At 45.2% G+C, this 15,670-nt stretch overlaps 1 protein-coding gene and 1 non-coding gene across 2 annotated transcripts; one reads left to right on the top strand and one right to left on the bottom strand.

The window, feature by feature from the left end:
* Positions 1-101: 101 nt before the first annotated feature.
* On the bottom strand, positions 102-1,003 carry LOC124989099 (growth arrest-specific protein 7-like; the record flags this gene model as incomplete). Its single annotated transcript, XM_047559075.1, is given in 2 exon segments — positions 102-809; positions 812-1,003. Coding segments are annotated over 2 exon segments (900 nt in total), but the record flags the coding sequence as incomplete, so codon positions are not given.
* Positions 1,004-12,021: 11,018 nt separating this feature from the next.
* Positions 12,022-12,093, top strand: Trnaq-cug (transfer RNA glutamine (anticodon CUG)). The gene has a single exon. It is a non-coding gene; the product is annotated as a tRNA-Gln (tRNA).
* Positions 12,094-15,670: the final 3,577 nt, after the last annotated feature.

Raw genomic sequence — 15,670 nt, 5'->3', positions numbered from 1 at the left:
TGGGTGGGAGGGCAGCTTCACCCAGCAGGAACCAACATCTCCTCTCTGTGGGACATGCAGCCCCTCTCCTGGGCAGGACCCCAGGGGCCACACAGGCGTGTCTAGATCTCCATGTCCACAGGGCGAATGTTGCCTGTTTTGTGCTCTCTGACCCACAGCTCTCTGACTTTGGCCTGGTCCACTTTTAGAAGCAGTTGGTCCACAGGCTCAACTGTGCTTTGGTTGAATGTGTCCGTCTCGTGCCGCAGCTGTGTGTACTGGCACAAATGTTGCCGGATCATCTCCACCCTCTCCACTTCCAGCCACTCCAGCTCCAAAGTGGTGGACACCATCTCTTCAAACCACTTAGACTGGGCCTGGTTGTAGAGGTCCGCACAGTACATGAGGTCATCACCAGCCTGTGTGGACTTCCTTCGGGCCTTCTTGATGTCCTCCTCTGTCTTGTTGCTCAGCTTGATCTCCAGCTGCTGGGTCTTCATCTCCAGGTCTCTCTGCCACTCTGTGAGGGCTTTCTGGGCCTTCTCCACCGATGCATAGTGGCTGGCGACTTGCTTGCAGAGGTCAGCGATATGGTGGTCACACCTTTTCATGTCTTTCTTAAAGTTCTCACGAAAGTTCATTAGGGGCTTCTCTACCTCGGTGTGAAGCTTGGCGGAGAACTTGAGATGAACTTCTGCTTCATCTGCCAGGCTCTTCTTCACCTGAGCCCATGCTTCTCCCAGGGAGCCTTCCTCCTGTGCAGCCAAGGAGTTCTGAGAGAGTTTAGTCAAGTTCTTTGCACATTCTTCTTCAATCTTTATCCTCTCTCTGAAAGAAATCCAGACAGTTCTTTCTGCATTTCTTGGCCTTTTGGTTGCTTTTGGAGCAGCAGCTCGAACCCAGTTCGATCACCATTGCCTTGGGTGTCTTTCTTATCAGCCCAGAAGTAGTCACAGTTAACTCCACTCCGTTGGCTTTGCAGTTGCTGTTCAGGCATTGTGTCTGGTTGAGGGAACGTCACGCAATTTTATCCCCTCTGTGTGGTCACCTTTATTTTCAAAATTATATATTTTGTCTTCATTGCCTGAAGTTCTGTCTTCTGAGTGGCTCTTCTGTTGGTGCTATTTTCCATTGAATTTTTATTTTGGTTCAGTGATTCCTTCGTTTCAAAGATTTCTTCTAGATTTCTTTTCAAAATCTTCATCTCTTTATTTAAGTTATCTTCCTTCTCCTGAAACAGCTCTAAATTTCACTCTTTATATCCTCCTTAAAGTCATGAAGCAGTTTTACTAAGTAAATTCTGAACTCCTGACATTTCTTCTACTGGTTTGTCAGTGGGGTCTATAATTGGTGCATCCTGGTTTGTTTGGAGTGCTTTATTCCCACCCCTCCCCCCCCCTTTTTTTTTAATTTTGTTAATGTGTCTTCCCATCTAGCCGTGGGCATGTGAGGCAATACAGTTTCTTCCCTATAGACGTATAGTGTCCCTGAAGTTCTCCAGTATCTCATAAATCTGGGTTTCAGTTTCCGTAGGCTCCGCCAAACTGCAGTGCCAAGATGGCTCCTGGATCACAGACGATCGATAAACTCCATTAGAGAGTGAAGGATCGAGATTTCTTGATGAGTTCCACTGGGGCCCGCCCGAGAGCATACTTTGTATGGTTTCTATTGCTTTACATTTTTGAAATGTGTTTTGTGGAACAAAATGTGCGGATCGTGGTGACTATTTGAAGTGAGTTAGAGAAGAATATGTCTCTCCCTTGTTGAATGAAGTAATCTATAAACCTCAGGTGGATCCAGTGCTTCCAGGTCAACCTCATCCTCTTCGATTTTCCACTTGCTGACTCTGTCAACTACTGATTGAGTGAGGCTGAAGTCTCCAACTACACGAGTGCATTTGTCTCTATCTCCTTGGTAATTCTTTCAGGTTTTGCCGGACATATTCTGACACTCTCCAGTTGGAGCCATGATGATTAAGAATTGCCATATCTTCCTGGTGAACTGACTCCTTTCTCATTAAGTAATATCCTTTTTCACCCCTGATGGCTTTCCTTGCCCTCGAGTTTTCTTTCTCTATCTGAAACCAATATGGCTACTCTAGTTCTTTGAATTAGCATGGGCCCAGTGTATCTCTCCATCTCCCTCCATCTTTTTGAAGTCTTGAGACCCATCAGGACCCAAAGGCTAACTGATCACATTATTACACTGCCTGCTCTCTTTGGGTTGATGGATTCTGGCTGGCCTGTGGAGGATGGGATTCTCCTGCTCCTCTTTGGGGCTGGCGCTTCACAGGATGTACTTCAGGGTCAGGACATACTCAGCCTCCAGTCATGCTAGGGACTTGACCTGTTGAGGGCCGTCTTGGACAAGATGGCACCTGGCTATGAGCCAAAGGGCACTGGGTACCAAAATAAGGAAGTACCCATAAAGGTTGCTTGCTTACTAGTTCCTTGGAGACTTATGACGTGTTGACACCAGGCTCTAGGATTGGCTATCTAATATCATGCCACGCGTGGACAGCTTGTGATTCATATAGTGCTATGCTGACATTCCTCTGCGTGCTCTCCTGTGTGAGAGAAAGCTTTGTTATAATTGGCTGATAAGCTAGGAGCCTGGGGGAGGAGAGAGGGAGAGGGTAGAAGAAGGGAGAGAGTAGCAGAACAAAGGAGGCAGAAAAACAGGGAGGACGCAACAAATCTGGTCAATTAAAGATTGGTGGTGTCTCCTTTCTCCGAGCCGGTTCCGCTGGACGGAACAAGTGGTGGCCCGGACGGGGAGCTTCTTCCTCCTTCTGCGTCCTCCCACGTAAGTAACTTAAGGTAAGCTACAGGAAAACTAAGTAACTTTAGGTAAGCTATAGGAAAACTGTAGGATAACCCTGGTAAAGGGAGGCCACATAACCCCGGTAAAGGGAGTCTCTATAACCCCGGTAAATGGAGGCCACATAACCCTGGTAAAGGGAGTCAGTATAACCCCGGTAAAGGGAGGCCACATAACCCCGGTGAAGGGAGTCTGCATAACCCCGGTAAAGGGAGGTCTCGTAACTCCAGGATGGGGTCACAAGTGTCTAGAAATCAAATGATAGGAATCATACAAGATGTACTTAAGGCTAATGGAACTGCCATAAAACGATCTACTGTAACAGCACATGTAACTACACTGGCCAAGGTTAGTCCTTGGTTTTTGGAAGAGGGAGTCCTAAATATTCCACAATGGGAACATGATAAAGAGGATCTGATTAAAGCAGAAAAGCAATCCCCGTTACCTAGAGGTACTTTTCCCATGTGGCAACTCATTAAGGAATGTCTAACATCTAAAAAAGGTAAAATAATAACTTTAGTAAAAAAAGGAAATATGTGTCTGGAAGAGATAAAGAAACAACTAAGTGTAACTTCTCCTGAAGAGGAAGAAGAGGAGGAGGGGCTTACTGGGGAGGAATTAGAAAGAGCATCAAGGACACGGTCACCCCCATCAGTTATATCGGGAAGGAATACCAATCCCTTCCTGGAGGCAGCCGCTCCCCCTCAAGCAGCCTGCCCCCTATATCCCCCAAAGTACCCTTGGGAGGAGTAATCTCATGCTATAAATCAGATGGGTTTTTCACCGTGGGGAGAAGAAACCCCCCTTAAGGAAACCTCAGCAGTCTCACAATTCTTCCCTGTGCTAGAGGAGCAAAATAGACAAAGATTCCACCAACCTCTGGATTTCAAAACAGTAAAATATTTTAAGGAGGCAGTGGCTACCTACAGTCCACAGGCCCCATTTACAATTAGTATATTGGAATCAGTATCGGGGCTAAATCTAGTGCCGGAAGATTGGAAAAGGCTATGAAAAGCTGTGCAATCAGGGGGGCAGTACCTAGTGTGGAAAACTGCATGGCAGGAAGCCTCATTAGAAATGGCACGACGTAATGCTGCCACAGGCTTTCCCCAAAGAAATGTAGAAATGCTAACAGGAGAAGGAAACTATGAAGGTATTCGACAGCAGATTATTTATGATCCTGGGGTGTACGCACAAATTGCTGCTGCTGCCACTGAAGCCTGGAAGTTAATTCAAGGGTCAGGAGATTTACAGGGGCAGTTGTCTAAGTTGATTCAGGGAAGTAACGAACCATTTGCAGATTTTGTTGATAGACTAGTCCAAACTGCTGCTAGAGTATTTGGGGATTCAGAACAAGCTATGCCCTTAATAAAACAATTAGCTTATGAGCAAGCAAATAGATGGTGTAAAGAAGCTATAAGACCATGGAAAAATAAAGATTTAAGTACATATATAAAGGTCTGCAGGGATATCAATGATGCAGTCATTACAGGACAAGTAATAGCTGCTGCTCTTCATGGGCCAAATCAGGGGCAATCAAGAGCTAAAGGAATAATATGCTTTAAGTGTGGGCAACAAGGGCACTTCAGAAGAGACTGCCCTGAAGGGCCCACAGGATTAAAGCTCAGGGGAATACCTAAGACTAGAGAACAGCAAGGGACAAATCAACCTGTCCCAGGTCTATGTCCCCGGTGCTGGAAAGGAAGGCACTGGGCAAGATTTTGTACATCAAGATTTGACATAGAGAGAAATCCTCTTCCTACCCAGTCAAAAAACGGCCAGGGGGGCCCAACCCGGGGCCCTCAAATATATGGGGCCTTTCAGAATCCCATAGTCCAGATCCCCACTCACAATCCTTTCTGACTATCTCCTCGTTGTCCCGAGGAACATCAGGGAGCGGGAGATTGGACCTCTGTGCCTCCGCCGGACTCGTTCTAACCCCAGGATGGGAGTACAAGTGGTCCCCACGGGCATACATGGACCACTCCCTGAGGGCACAGTAGGATTATTGTTAGGGTGGAGTTCTACAACTCTGTCAGGATTACAAGTATTTCCAGGAGTCATTGATTCTGATTATACTGGGGAAATAAAGATTATGTTATCCTCCTCTCGAGGGGTATCTGTTGTTTTTCCAGGAGATAAAATAGCACAAATATTGATATTGTCTAGCCATCATGGGGCCTTTCCCAGTTCACAAAGGACTGGAGGAGACAACGGGTTTGGATCCGCAGGATTGGGTGTCTTTTGGGCACAATCAACAAAAAATAGACCCATGCTTAAATTGAAAGTTAATGGTACTCCCATAGAGGGTCTAATAGACACGGGTGCTGACATCTCTATTATAAGACAGAAGGACTGGAACTAATCATGGCCTGTTACAGCATCCAGTACTACCTTATGGGTACTTGGATTTGCCCAAACCCCATTACAAAGTTCAGCTGTGTTATCTTGGGAGGACCCTGATGGGAAAAGGGGGACATTCCAACCTTATGTATTAGCTCACCTACCTGTCACTCTTTGGGGAAGAGACATTTTAACACAGATGGATGTTGTCATTTCTTCCTCAGTTGAACAAAATATTTCCTGTCTAAACCCAACCGTTTTACCAGTCATGGTGGGACAAGGTTATATCCCTGGAAAAGGACTAGGCAAGAATCTACAAGGTATGACCTGCCCCATTCAAGCCGAAGGACAAACAGGGACTAAGGGGCTGGGTTTTCTGGAGGGGCCACTGAACCATTAAAGATAACATGGAAATCCAATAATCCTATTTGGGTCCCCCAGTGGCCCCTTTCTAAAGAAAAAAATAGAGGCGGCCCAGGAAATAGTTAATCAACAATTGAAGGAAAATCATATCATTCCTTCCACTTCCCCTTGGAATACACCCATTTTTGTCATAAAAAAGAAGTCTGGGAAATGGCAACTCTTGCAAGATCTGAGAGCCATAAATTCCGTATGCAGATTATGGGCCCGGTGCAACTGGGTCTCCCCTCATTAGCCGCTGTTCCAAAACATTATCATATCATCTCTATAGGCATAAAAGATTGTTTCTTTTCCATTCCTGTGCATCCCAAGGATAGCCCTCGATTTGCCTTTTCCATTCCCTCTTTGAATAATGAAGGGCCTAATACTAGATACCAATGGGTGGTCCTTCCCCAGGGAATAATAAATAGTCCCACTATGTGTCAAATATATGTTGGCCAGGCTATATCACAGATTAGACAAAATTGTAAAGGACTTTATTGTCTCCATTATATAGATGATATTCTTTTGGCTCATAAGGAACAGGAGACCTTGTTAGGGGTATTTGATGATATTATCAAAACCCTAAAAAAATGGGGATTACATGTGGCCCCAGAAAAGGTGCAAACCCGCAGCCCTATTACCTTTCTAAGACATCAAATATTAGATACCTATGTTAGGCCACAAAAAAATTCAATTAGTCACAGGAAAGCTTAAGACTCTAAATGATTTCCAAAAATTATTAGGTGATATAAATTGGGTAAGACCAAATTTGGGAATCACCACTGGTCAACTTAAGCCTCTGTTTGATATTCTCCAAGGAGATTCAGACCCTACATCCCCCAGAATTTTAACTCCTGAAGGTAGAAAAGCCTTAAGGTTAGTAAAACAAGCTTTAGAAAATGCTCATAGTGATAGAGTTGATCTATCCTTGCCTTTTAGCCTCATAGTGTTAGATTCTGAATATACTCCTACAGGTCTGGTGTGGCAAACTGGACCCCTGATATGGATCCATTAGCCAGTATCCCCCAAATATGTTGTTTCCCTATATCCTGTGATGGTAGCAAATCTAATTACATTAGGACTTAAGACAGCCCTTCGAGTTTTTGGAGTTCATCCTCAGACAGTTATTGTCCTGTACTCGGCAAAGCAGATTGAAATACTAGTTAACAGTAATGAAGATTGGGCAATTGTCTATTGTTCCACCATGGCCACATTTGATAATCACTTGCCAAGTTCACCTATTGTCAACTTCTTCAAAAGACATCCTGTTATTTTCCCTCAGGTTGTTAAGGCTCAACCTATCCCAGCAGCAAATACAACCTTTACAGATGGCTCCTCCTCCGGCACAGCTACAGTAGTTTCTGATAAAGTACAGACTATTATTACTTCTCGTAAGTGTGCTCAAAAAACTGAACTAGAAGTAATTATATCTACCTTACAACAATGCTTTTATCAAGTACAAACTCTTCTGTGGGCTCCCAAAGAACCTTTATATATAGGCCATATCAGAGCACATTCAGGCTTATCTGGGCCTTTAGCTCAAGGAAATTCTACTGCAGACTCAACTACTTGAGATACTCATGTGTTTAACATTGTACAAAAGTCAATTAATTTCCATAAAGATTTTTAAGTCAATACTACTATTCTCAAAATAAAATATAACATCACAAAAGTACAAGCCAGAAATATAGTAAAACAGTGTCCTGCCTGTGTGCCTCATTTATCTGTTCCTCATTTTGGAGTCAATCCTAGAAGACTCCTTCCAAATCATCTATGGCAGATGGATGTCACCCATATCCCTGAATTTGGTACTTTAAGATTTGTACATGTAACTGTAGATACCTACTCAGGATATATATTTGCTACCGCCCATACAGGGGAAAAGACAAAAGATGTAATCAGTCATTGCCTTCAAGCCTTTGCTACTATGGGAAGGCCAAAATCAGTTAAAACAGATAATGGGCCTGCGTATACTTCTTCTTCATTTCAACAGTTCTGCTCAAAGTTTAATATCTATCATTCCACAGGATTGCCCTACAATCCACAAGGACAAGCTATCGTGGAAAGGGCTAATCAAACATTAAAAGTCTACTTAACTAAACAAAAAGGGTGAATAGGGGCATTAGCCCCTCCCAAGAACAGACTTAACCTTGCTTTACTCACCCTCAATTTTTTAACTTTGGATGCTATGGACTGCACTGCGGCTGATAGACATTTTAGTGGAAAGTCTGGTGGCCATCCACAAGCAATGTGGAAAGACATCTTGACTGGGTCCTGGAAAGGACCTGACCCAGTATTAATTTTGGGGAGAGGATCTGTTTGTGTTTTTCCTCAGGACCAACAACAACCTATCTGGGTCCCGGAGCGCTTGGTAAGAACTATCCATAAGAAAGAAAATGGCACCGAAACACAAAATGATGGTGATGGTGGTAAACCTGCTGTTGTTAGCTCTTCCTAAAACTTTTGGGGATATATCACTCATGGCACACAAGTTTTCCTTCAATTATTTCCTAGTACAGAACTTCTAGGTATTCCTTACCTACCAGCTGGTTCCACTGTAAAGCCACTTATTACTAGTCTAAACTTCAAGTTAAGAGGTAGTCTTTGCTTCCTCTGGTTAGCCACCTCAGAAACTGCCATAATACAGGGAGGCAATCTCTCTCTCATTCTTTAAAGGTACAGTCTAAAGCAAACCTATATAAAGGGAAGTAATACACCTGTTTATAGTTATACAGGGTGCGAGACCAATTACTCTTCCTTTTATCAGGTTTTCCCCCCTACTCCCGTATGTGTCACGTCTCCGTTTGTGTTCATTCTGTCTAAGAGTTCTAAGTTTGATATTAACGTTACTAATAACAATGATAATGATACTGAGATCCTTAACTGTGTTATGTGTTATGTGTTAAGAGTGTTATGTGTCTAGTTGTTGGGATGCTTCACTATTTCCTCTGGCTGTGATTGCCAGGATTCCAAAATTCATTCCAGTCCCAGTGACCTTAATGCATAGTGAGTGGAATTTCCTACCCGTGAAAGCAAAAAGAGATTTTGGTATCTCAGCCATTATAGCCATCGCTGTTGCTGCGGCGGCTGCTGCGGCTGCTGCCACTGCTGTTGGACTTGCCCCAGGAACTGCTATTCCTACTGCTCACGTGCTCAACAATCTGTCACAAGCCACTGCCGAAGCATTGACAGCCCAGGAAAACATCAATGTGCATCTCGCCACGGGAATCCTGATTCTAAACCAAATGGTGGACTTACTACAAGAACAAGTGGACATGTTGACTGTTACCGCACAGACAGGCTGTCTAGTGCATGCCCAAGCACTATGCGTTACCCTGATACCCTATTCTAATATTACTGCTGCTGCCAATCTGTCCAAACGGCTTGGTAGCATGCTTAATGGGACATGGACTAAAGAGTTTACTAATTTGACTACCCTATTGAGAAATTCTGTATTTGTGGTAAATAGTACTCAGGTCAAGGTCCCGGGTATGCCAGAAGCCATTAGTTTCTTACAGTCAGCGTTACAATTTGGTAACAATGGATGGGAAGTTTTGCTATGATGGGATTGTTGTTCTTGCTGTTATTATTGCTGCTCAGATATCTGTTGTCTCTAAGGAGTCATCAAAGACGGCAAGCCTTAGTGGTGTGGCAAGCCCTTATGGCCATGGACCAAGCCTCTGATCCTCAGATTTGGCTCTCCCAATTACAGGACTGGTAGTCAATGACGGGTAAGCACAGGGTGGACTTTATACCAACCTAAGACAGGGATCAAAGCATGCCAACAGCTCTTTGACTCCCAGTGACGGGTAAGGATGAAGTCTGACTCTGGCACCTAAGACAGGCACAGTCGCTGTCCTTTTCTTTTTATAACAAAAAGGGGGAGCCTGTTGAGGGCCGTCTTGGACAAGATGGCACCTGGCTATGAGCCAAAGGGCACTGGGTACCAAAATAAGGAAGTACCCATAAAGGTTGCTTGCTTACTAGTTCCTTGGAGACTTATGACATGTTGACACCAGGCTCTAGGATTGGCTATCTAATATCATGCCACGCGTGGACAGCTTGTGATTCATATAGTGCTATGCTGACATTCCTCTGCATGCTCTCCTGTGTGAGAGAAAGCTTTGCTATAATTGGCTGATAAGCTAGGAGCCTGGGGGAGGAGAGAGGGAGAGGGTAGAAGAAGGGAGAGAATAACAGAACAAAGGAGGCAGAAAAACAGGGAGGACACAATAAATCTGATCAACTAAAGATTGGTTGTGTCTCCTTTCTCTGCGCCGGTTCCGCTGGATGGAACATTGACCTGAAGGGCTGGCCCAGTGTTGGGGTTGGGGCTGCTGACCACACCATTGCTGGTGGGCCTGGAGAAGATATGGATCTGTGGAGGAGGCCTGTGGGAAGGCTATCCTGTTGAATCACAACAGACACTTGGGCAGAAGATTTGGAGTCCCTGCCCTCTGCCTCCTCCCAGGTCTCAGGGAGAGAGCTCCTCTTCCATCTTACAGGTTGTCTTCTCTCTTTCCATGTTTTTACTTGTCATTTGTCTGTGTGCTTTCACATTGAAGTGGGTTTCTTGCTGGGCAGGGTGACCCATGCCTTAGTCCTGCAGTCCCAGCTCCTCTGGAGGGTGAGGCAGGAGGACTGCTTGAACCCAGGGGTTTGGGACCACACTGGACAACACAGTGACAACCCGTCTCTTAATTTCTTTAAAAAATAGGCTTCTGTTGTTTTGGAAGCTGCTCAGTATACCAGCAGGTCTCATTGTGAGCAGAGCAAGAAAAATCAAGATGAACCACAGAAGGACTATTTCTTCAATGAGTCTGACATGGTGATTTATGAATGCTTCACTGGGACAGAGAGAAACCAGCCATAATGATGACCAAGAGTGGTGCCTATGTCCAAATTTTGGTCAGTCTCTCATAAATGAGAGTGTGGGGGAAAAGGAGCGATTGTTTTCAAAAAGTTGTTTGACCAACATGCTCTTAGGCTGAAGGCCTAGAACTTTGGTTTCCTACATAATCAAACCAATGCCCAGTGTGACAAGTTGAAACAGAACTGGAGACCTGCCAGCCAGAAACCACCAACTAATCTCTAACCAACTACCTTCCTCTGTAACCAATCCGATATGGTTTCTTTATTCTGCTGTCAAGTTTCCTTTCTTGCCCTTTCCAGCAGAACGCTAACTTGCTTGTTGTAGACCTCATTTTTGAATCACTCAATGTTCAAATAAGCTGTTTAAAAGGTCTCTATTGATGCACTATAATTATACCTAATTAGGATTCATTATGCCATATTCATACATGCACATAATTTAATTGGTCTCATTCCCCAGTACCTTTCCTGTACTTCCCTCCTCCCACTCTTTGAAATGTTAAAGTGCCCAGGTTTATCTCTAACAAACTAAGGCCACCTGGAGAACTTTCCTGCAATGCATGCACATTATTATTTTGAGATATCGCTTCGATTTTTACTGTAACCATTTAACATTGCAGTAGTTTGTGCACATAAATACTGTACAAACTGTAAGAGAACTTGGGTACACATACCCTACACCCAGTAGTGAGTGTTCTTGGATACTTTGATATATGAAGATTTTTAAAAACCGTGCAACTTCGGGGTTCTGATAGAGACTGTAGTGGAATCAGCTTGGCCAACTCTCAGGAAACCGTGTGTCTAGGTGTCAGAGCCCTGCCATGTTTGGTGGATTCTGAGTCACAGGAAAGTGAGTATGTTCTGGTTCTAATATTAATGTAAACATCCCTGGGCCTTGGCCCAGGCCTGTAGTTCCAGTGGCTCAGAGGCCAAGGCAAGAGGATGGCAGGTACCAATCCAGCCTCAGTCAGTTAGTGAGGTCCTAAGCAGCTTAGGGAGACCATGTCTCCAAAACTTAAAAGGGCTAAGGATGGGGCTCAGTGGTTAAGAGCTCCTGGGTTCAATCCCCAGGACCAAGAAAAAAAATATACATATTAAACATGTTTGACTGGTTTTTATTTTAATTCAATGAATATGCATTCATTGTAAAAAAAAAAAAAAATTATCCCCCTCCAAAACAAAACAAACATATCTAGAAGGATATGAAAGAGAGAGTTCCCCTGCTCCCCGATCCTCCCTTGATGACACACCTTTACCTGTTCCCGGTAGGCCCAGGTGGAGTGTGATATGGGTCATGCAGCTAAGGAACTCAGGAGTCCTAAGTTCCATCCCGACACTCCTGGGGTCTCCCTGTGTGGAGGAAAAAGTGTAAAGGCCAAGAAAAGGAAAATAAGAGTATGGTCTGCAGAAATTTCACCTCACGATAGGAAAGTGTTCATCTGAGGCAGAGAATGATAGGGGCTGGATGGGTTCTTCCTCCGCCTAAGCCTAAAGAGCATTTCAGCCCGTTTTTCTGCAGTGCAAATCAAAGTCCTTGCCCTTGGTCCCTAGGAACGCTGGTTGTTCTTAGGCACCTAGAAGATGATTGAGAAGCTTCCTTTCGTGGGTTCCATGGTGTAATGGTGAGCACTCTGGACTCTGAATCCAGCGATCCGAGTTCAAATCTCGGTGGGACCTTTCCTTTCCTTTCCTTTCCTTTTTCTTTCACCCCTGACTGGGATCTTGTTTCTGCTTCCAGGTTCTGGTTTAAGGGGCAGGAAAATTTCTGTGCGGGCAGTAATCCTCCTCGGAGCAGCGCCTGCGCCAGATCCCCAGCTTGATCCCCGCCGTCCCTCCTAGTCCCCAGCGGAGTGTGCCGCGCAGCCTAGTCGTCGGCTCCGCAGGATTCAGGCTACCGAGGCCGTGTTCTGAGCGAGCCCGCGTCCACAGGGAAATTGGGACACATCGAGTGACAATCGCCCTCGCATATCCCCCTGACCCGTCTTCTCCCGCATCGGAAGTCCTCCACTCGCCTCCAAGAGACCCAACAAGGACCCCCCACACCACCACCACACATATGCACACCCTCGCCGCTGCACCAGCCCATTCCTCCGGTGACCCTCTGGGTCAAATGACTCCTGCACTGAAAAGGCGGCGGCCACCAAATCCTCCGCCCCGGGCTTTCTCCCAGTCCGACCCTCGTGAGCACACCAGCGTTTGGGTCCTTTGCCAATTGGAGAAACTGCGGTGGCGTCAGCTCAGTCGTGGGTGAGTGCGTCCCGCTTCGAGGGTGGAGGCTGGAGCCTTTGTTCCGAGTCCCGTATTTGATTCAGACGACTTATTTTATTCGGGGTGGTCACTGATCGGTTCTTTATACTCAGATTTTACTCACAGTTTCTGGCTCTGACCTCTCCCCTGCGGACACCGAAGGCCGCAGTGACAGCCGCTGTGGAAGTGACTCCCGGAAATCTCACTCTTGGTCGGAGCTGGGCAGAAAGCGGAATCGCCCGACTCCTCCAGCGAGAGGCACCCCGGCGGAGGACCCCGCTCGCCGTCCGCAGGCTGGTGCCCCCGAGCCAAAGGGGACATCAGCCTGCAGCCTGAAGGCGAGCCCGAGACCTCTGGACCCTTGGCGCAGCCGGCTCGGCTCCAGGGAGAAGACGCTTTCCGGCCGCCGCAGCGGGGAAGGTGTTTTCCTTCTCTGGCCCAGAGCATCGGGCGAGGAGCTGAAGGATCCTCAGAACTGTGTAGAACGTTCTCCAGGCGCAAAGGATACATTTTGCACGCTAGAGCGCTTGGCCGAGGCCTGCCCAGCACCGCCGTCTTGCGGGAGCTCACAGTGGAGGACGCGAGAGACAGACAGACAGGTGTGGGGCGGAACAAAACAGCTGGTGATGAGGGAAAACAAGAAAGAGCAGAGGCGAGAGTAGAAGGAAATGTCGCACACTTTCCGACTCCTCATGGGGCTTTAGGGTGACCGTGTTTTCTCTCTGGAGACCCCATCCCCGTTCGCAGTCTCTGGAGTTCGCAGCTCCCCAGGATGCAGCAAAGCACTTGCCTGGCACGTGTTCTTGCACTTTCCTTTCTGGGTCGGAGGGAGGTGGGTTAAGTTGGTTTGCAAGTGTGTGAAAACAAAGACAGGCGTCTTGCGAGCTCCCTTGGTTTGGACCGGTTGGAAAGGTAACACATCAACCCCACTTTCCCTCGAGTCCAGTCTGCAGGGCCTGAGATGGAAACCACTACCACAAACTGTAACACACTGGCACAGTGAATAATTTAAGTTAAAGCCGTTTGAGAAAACAGAGGTAGAAATGTTACCCCCCTTACCCCTTTTTCCCTTGAAGCAGGTTCCAAGACCCTTATGTGAGAGGGATCCTTCCTATACCCAGAGGAAAGAAGCTTTCTTATCTCTGAAGGCAGGGACTCAGAGATAAATGGAATGGGCCTTGCTACATTTCCTTGATCATTACCTTTAGATTATTCTTTTTTCATTGTATCATCTTCCTTAATTGCTGTCCAGTCTTCATGAAGATTAATGTAAAAAAATATCTCTGGCTCAACAGTTTCTTTCTGTTATTTCCTTATAAGGCACCATGCCACAAAATGCCTCCAGTTAAACAAACATGAATGCTTTTCTCCTGGTAATCTGTTTCTTCGTTGGAGTGGTCTCAGCTGATGTTGGGTGAGGAAAGAACGTTTTCCGTCCCCTCCATGCGAAAATGCCTTCCAGTGTGGAACTATGAAAATGTCGTGGAGGCAGTTTGGGAGCAGGAATTTGACTGTGTATCCCCCTTTTAATGAGAGAAAATTCCAAGATACAATGATTTCTATGGCTCATTCTCTATAGCGCCTTTGAGGGGCAAACCTACTATGTGTTGAAGGGTTTTCCTGGGACACTCCTGGGAGCAGGAGATCACTTGCTGATAAGAGAGGAGTACTGCACTCTCCTTAGAATGGCCCCCTGCCTCTGAGAAGTTCCACTGATGGGACTTAAACAAAATCAGCGTGTTAGGTAGCTTTCTGTCTCTGTGACAAAATAACTGAGGAAATCAACACAGAGGAGGAAATATTAATATAGCCTAATGGTGTCAGTTTTCAGTCCATGGTCAGCAGGCTAATTTTTTTTTTTTTTTAAAGATCTGTAGAAGGCAGAAAAATTACTGCAGAAAGGTGAGGTAGAGGAAAGTTGTTCACCCTCTGACAAACAGGAAGCAGGAAAGGGTCAGGGACAAGATATAATCCCCAAGGGCATGTCATCATGGACTCACTCCCTTCTACTAGATGCCACCTGCTACAGGTTCCAGCACCTCCCAATGATGCCATTAAATTAAGAATCCATCAATGGAATAATCCACTGAAGTTAGAGCTCTCATAATCCAATCACTTCCACAAAATTGTTTCACCTCTAAATATGACTGCACTGGGTGGGCGGGTAGTGGCAAGCCTTCAAGGAGCCTTTGAGGACGTTCCAGACCCCAACTTACAGTTTTTATCATGTCCTATTTGTGTGCACTGTTTCACCCAAAATACTATCACTATAATTTAGGGGTTTTGTTTGTTTGTTTGGGTATATATATATATATATATATATTTTTTTTTTTTTTTCCTTGCAGTGGTGGGGATTGAACCCAGGGCCTTGTGCTTGCAAGGCCAGCACTCTACCAACTGAGCTATCTCCCCAGCCCATATAATTTACTTTTGCCTGTTCTAGAAATTTTTTTCAATGGAACCACACTGAATATACTCTGTTCATGAGTTTCTGGGATCCATATTGTTCAATGTTTCACTACTCTCTTTTATTGCATGGTACTTTTCCAACAGATGAATGCATCATTCTGTATCCATTCATTTCTTTAAAAATATTTTTGTAGATGTTGATGGGCCCTTATTTTACTATTTATATGTGGTGCTGAGAGTCGAACCCTGTGCTTCACACACACTAGGCAAGTGCTTTATCACTGAACCACAACCCCAGGTCCTCCATTTACTTCTTGATGGACATCTGAATTGCTTCCAGTTTGGGGAGCATCACAGTAAAAGGTATTAAGAATAAATCATTTTTGTGTGTATATGTTGTATAAATTGTTTTAAATTTGTTATTCATCAACACTAACTTACTTTGTGAATGGATATTTCATTCATAAGTACAAATTCATTTAAATATTGTGAAAGCCCAAAGCACTTTCCTTTATATTTCATAATTAAGATGAAAAATTTATCTTTGATATTGTTTCCTTTCAGGTTATTTTTATTGTAGACTACATACATATTAGGT

This window comes from Sciurus carolinensis, chromosome 1 (assembly GCF_902686445.1).
Source record: "Sciurus carolinensis chromosome 1, mSciCar1.2, whole genome shotgun sequence".
Classification (NCBI taxonomy): domain Eukaryota; kingdom Metazoa; phylum Chordata; class Mammalia; order Rodentia; family Sciuridae; genus Sciurus; species Sciurus carolinensis.
Note: the sequence above shows the minus strand (reverse complement) of the source record. Positions and strands in the feature narration are given on the sequence as shown.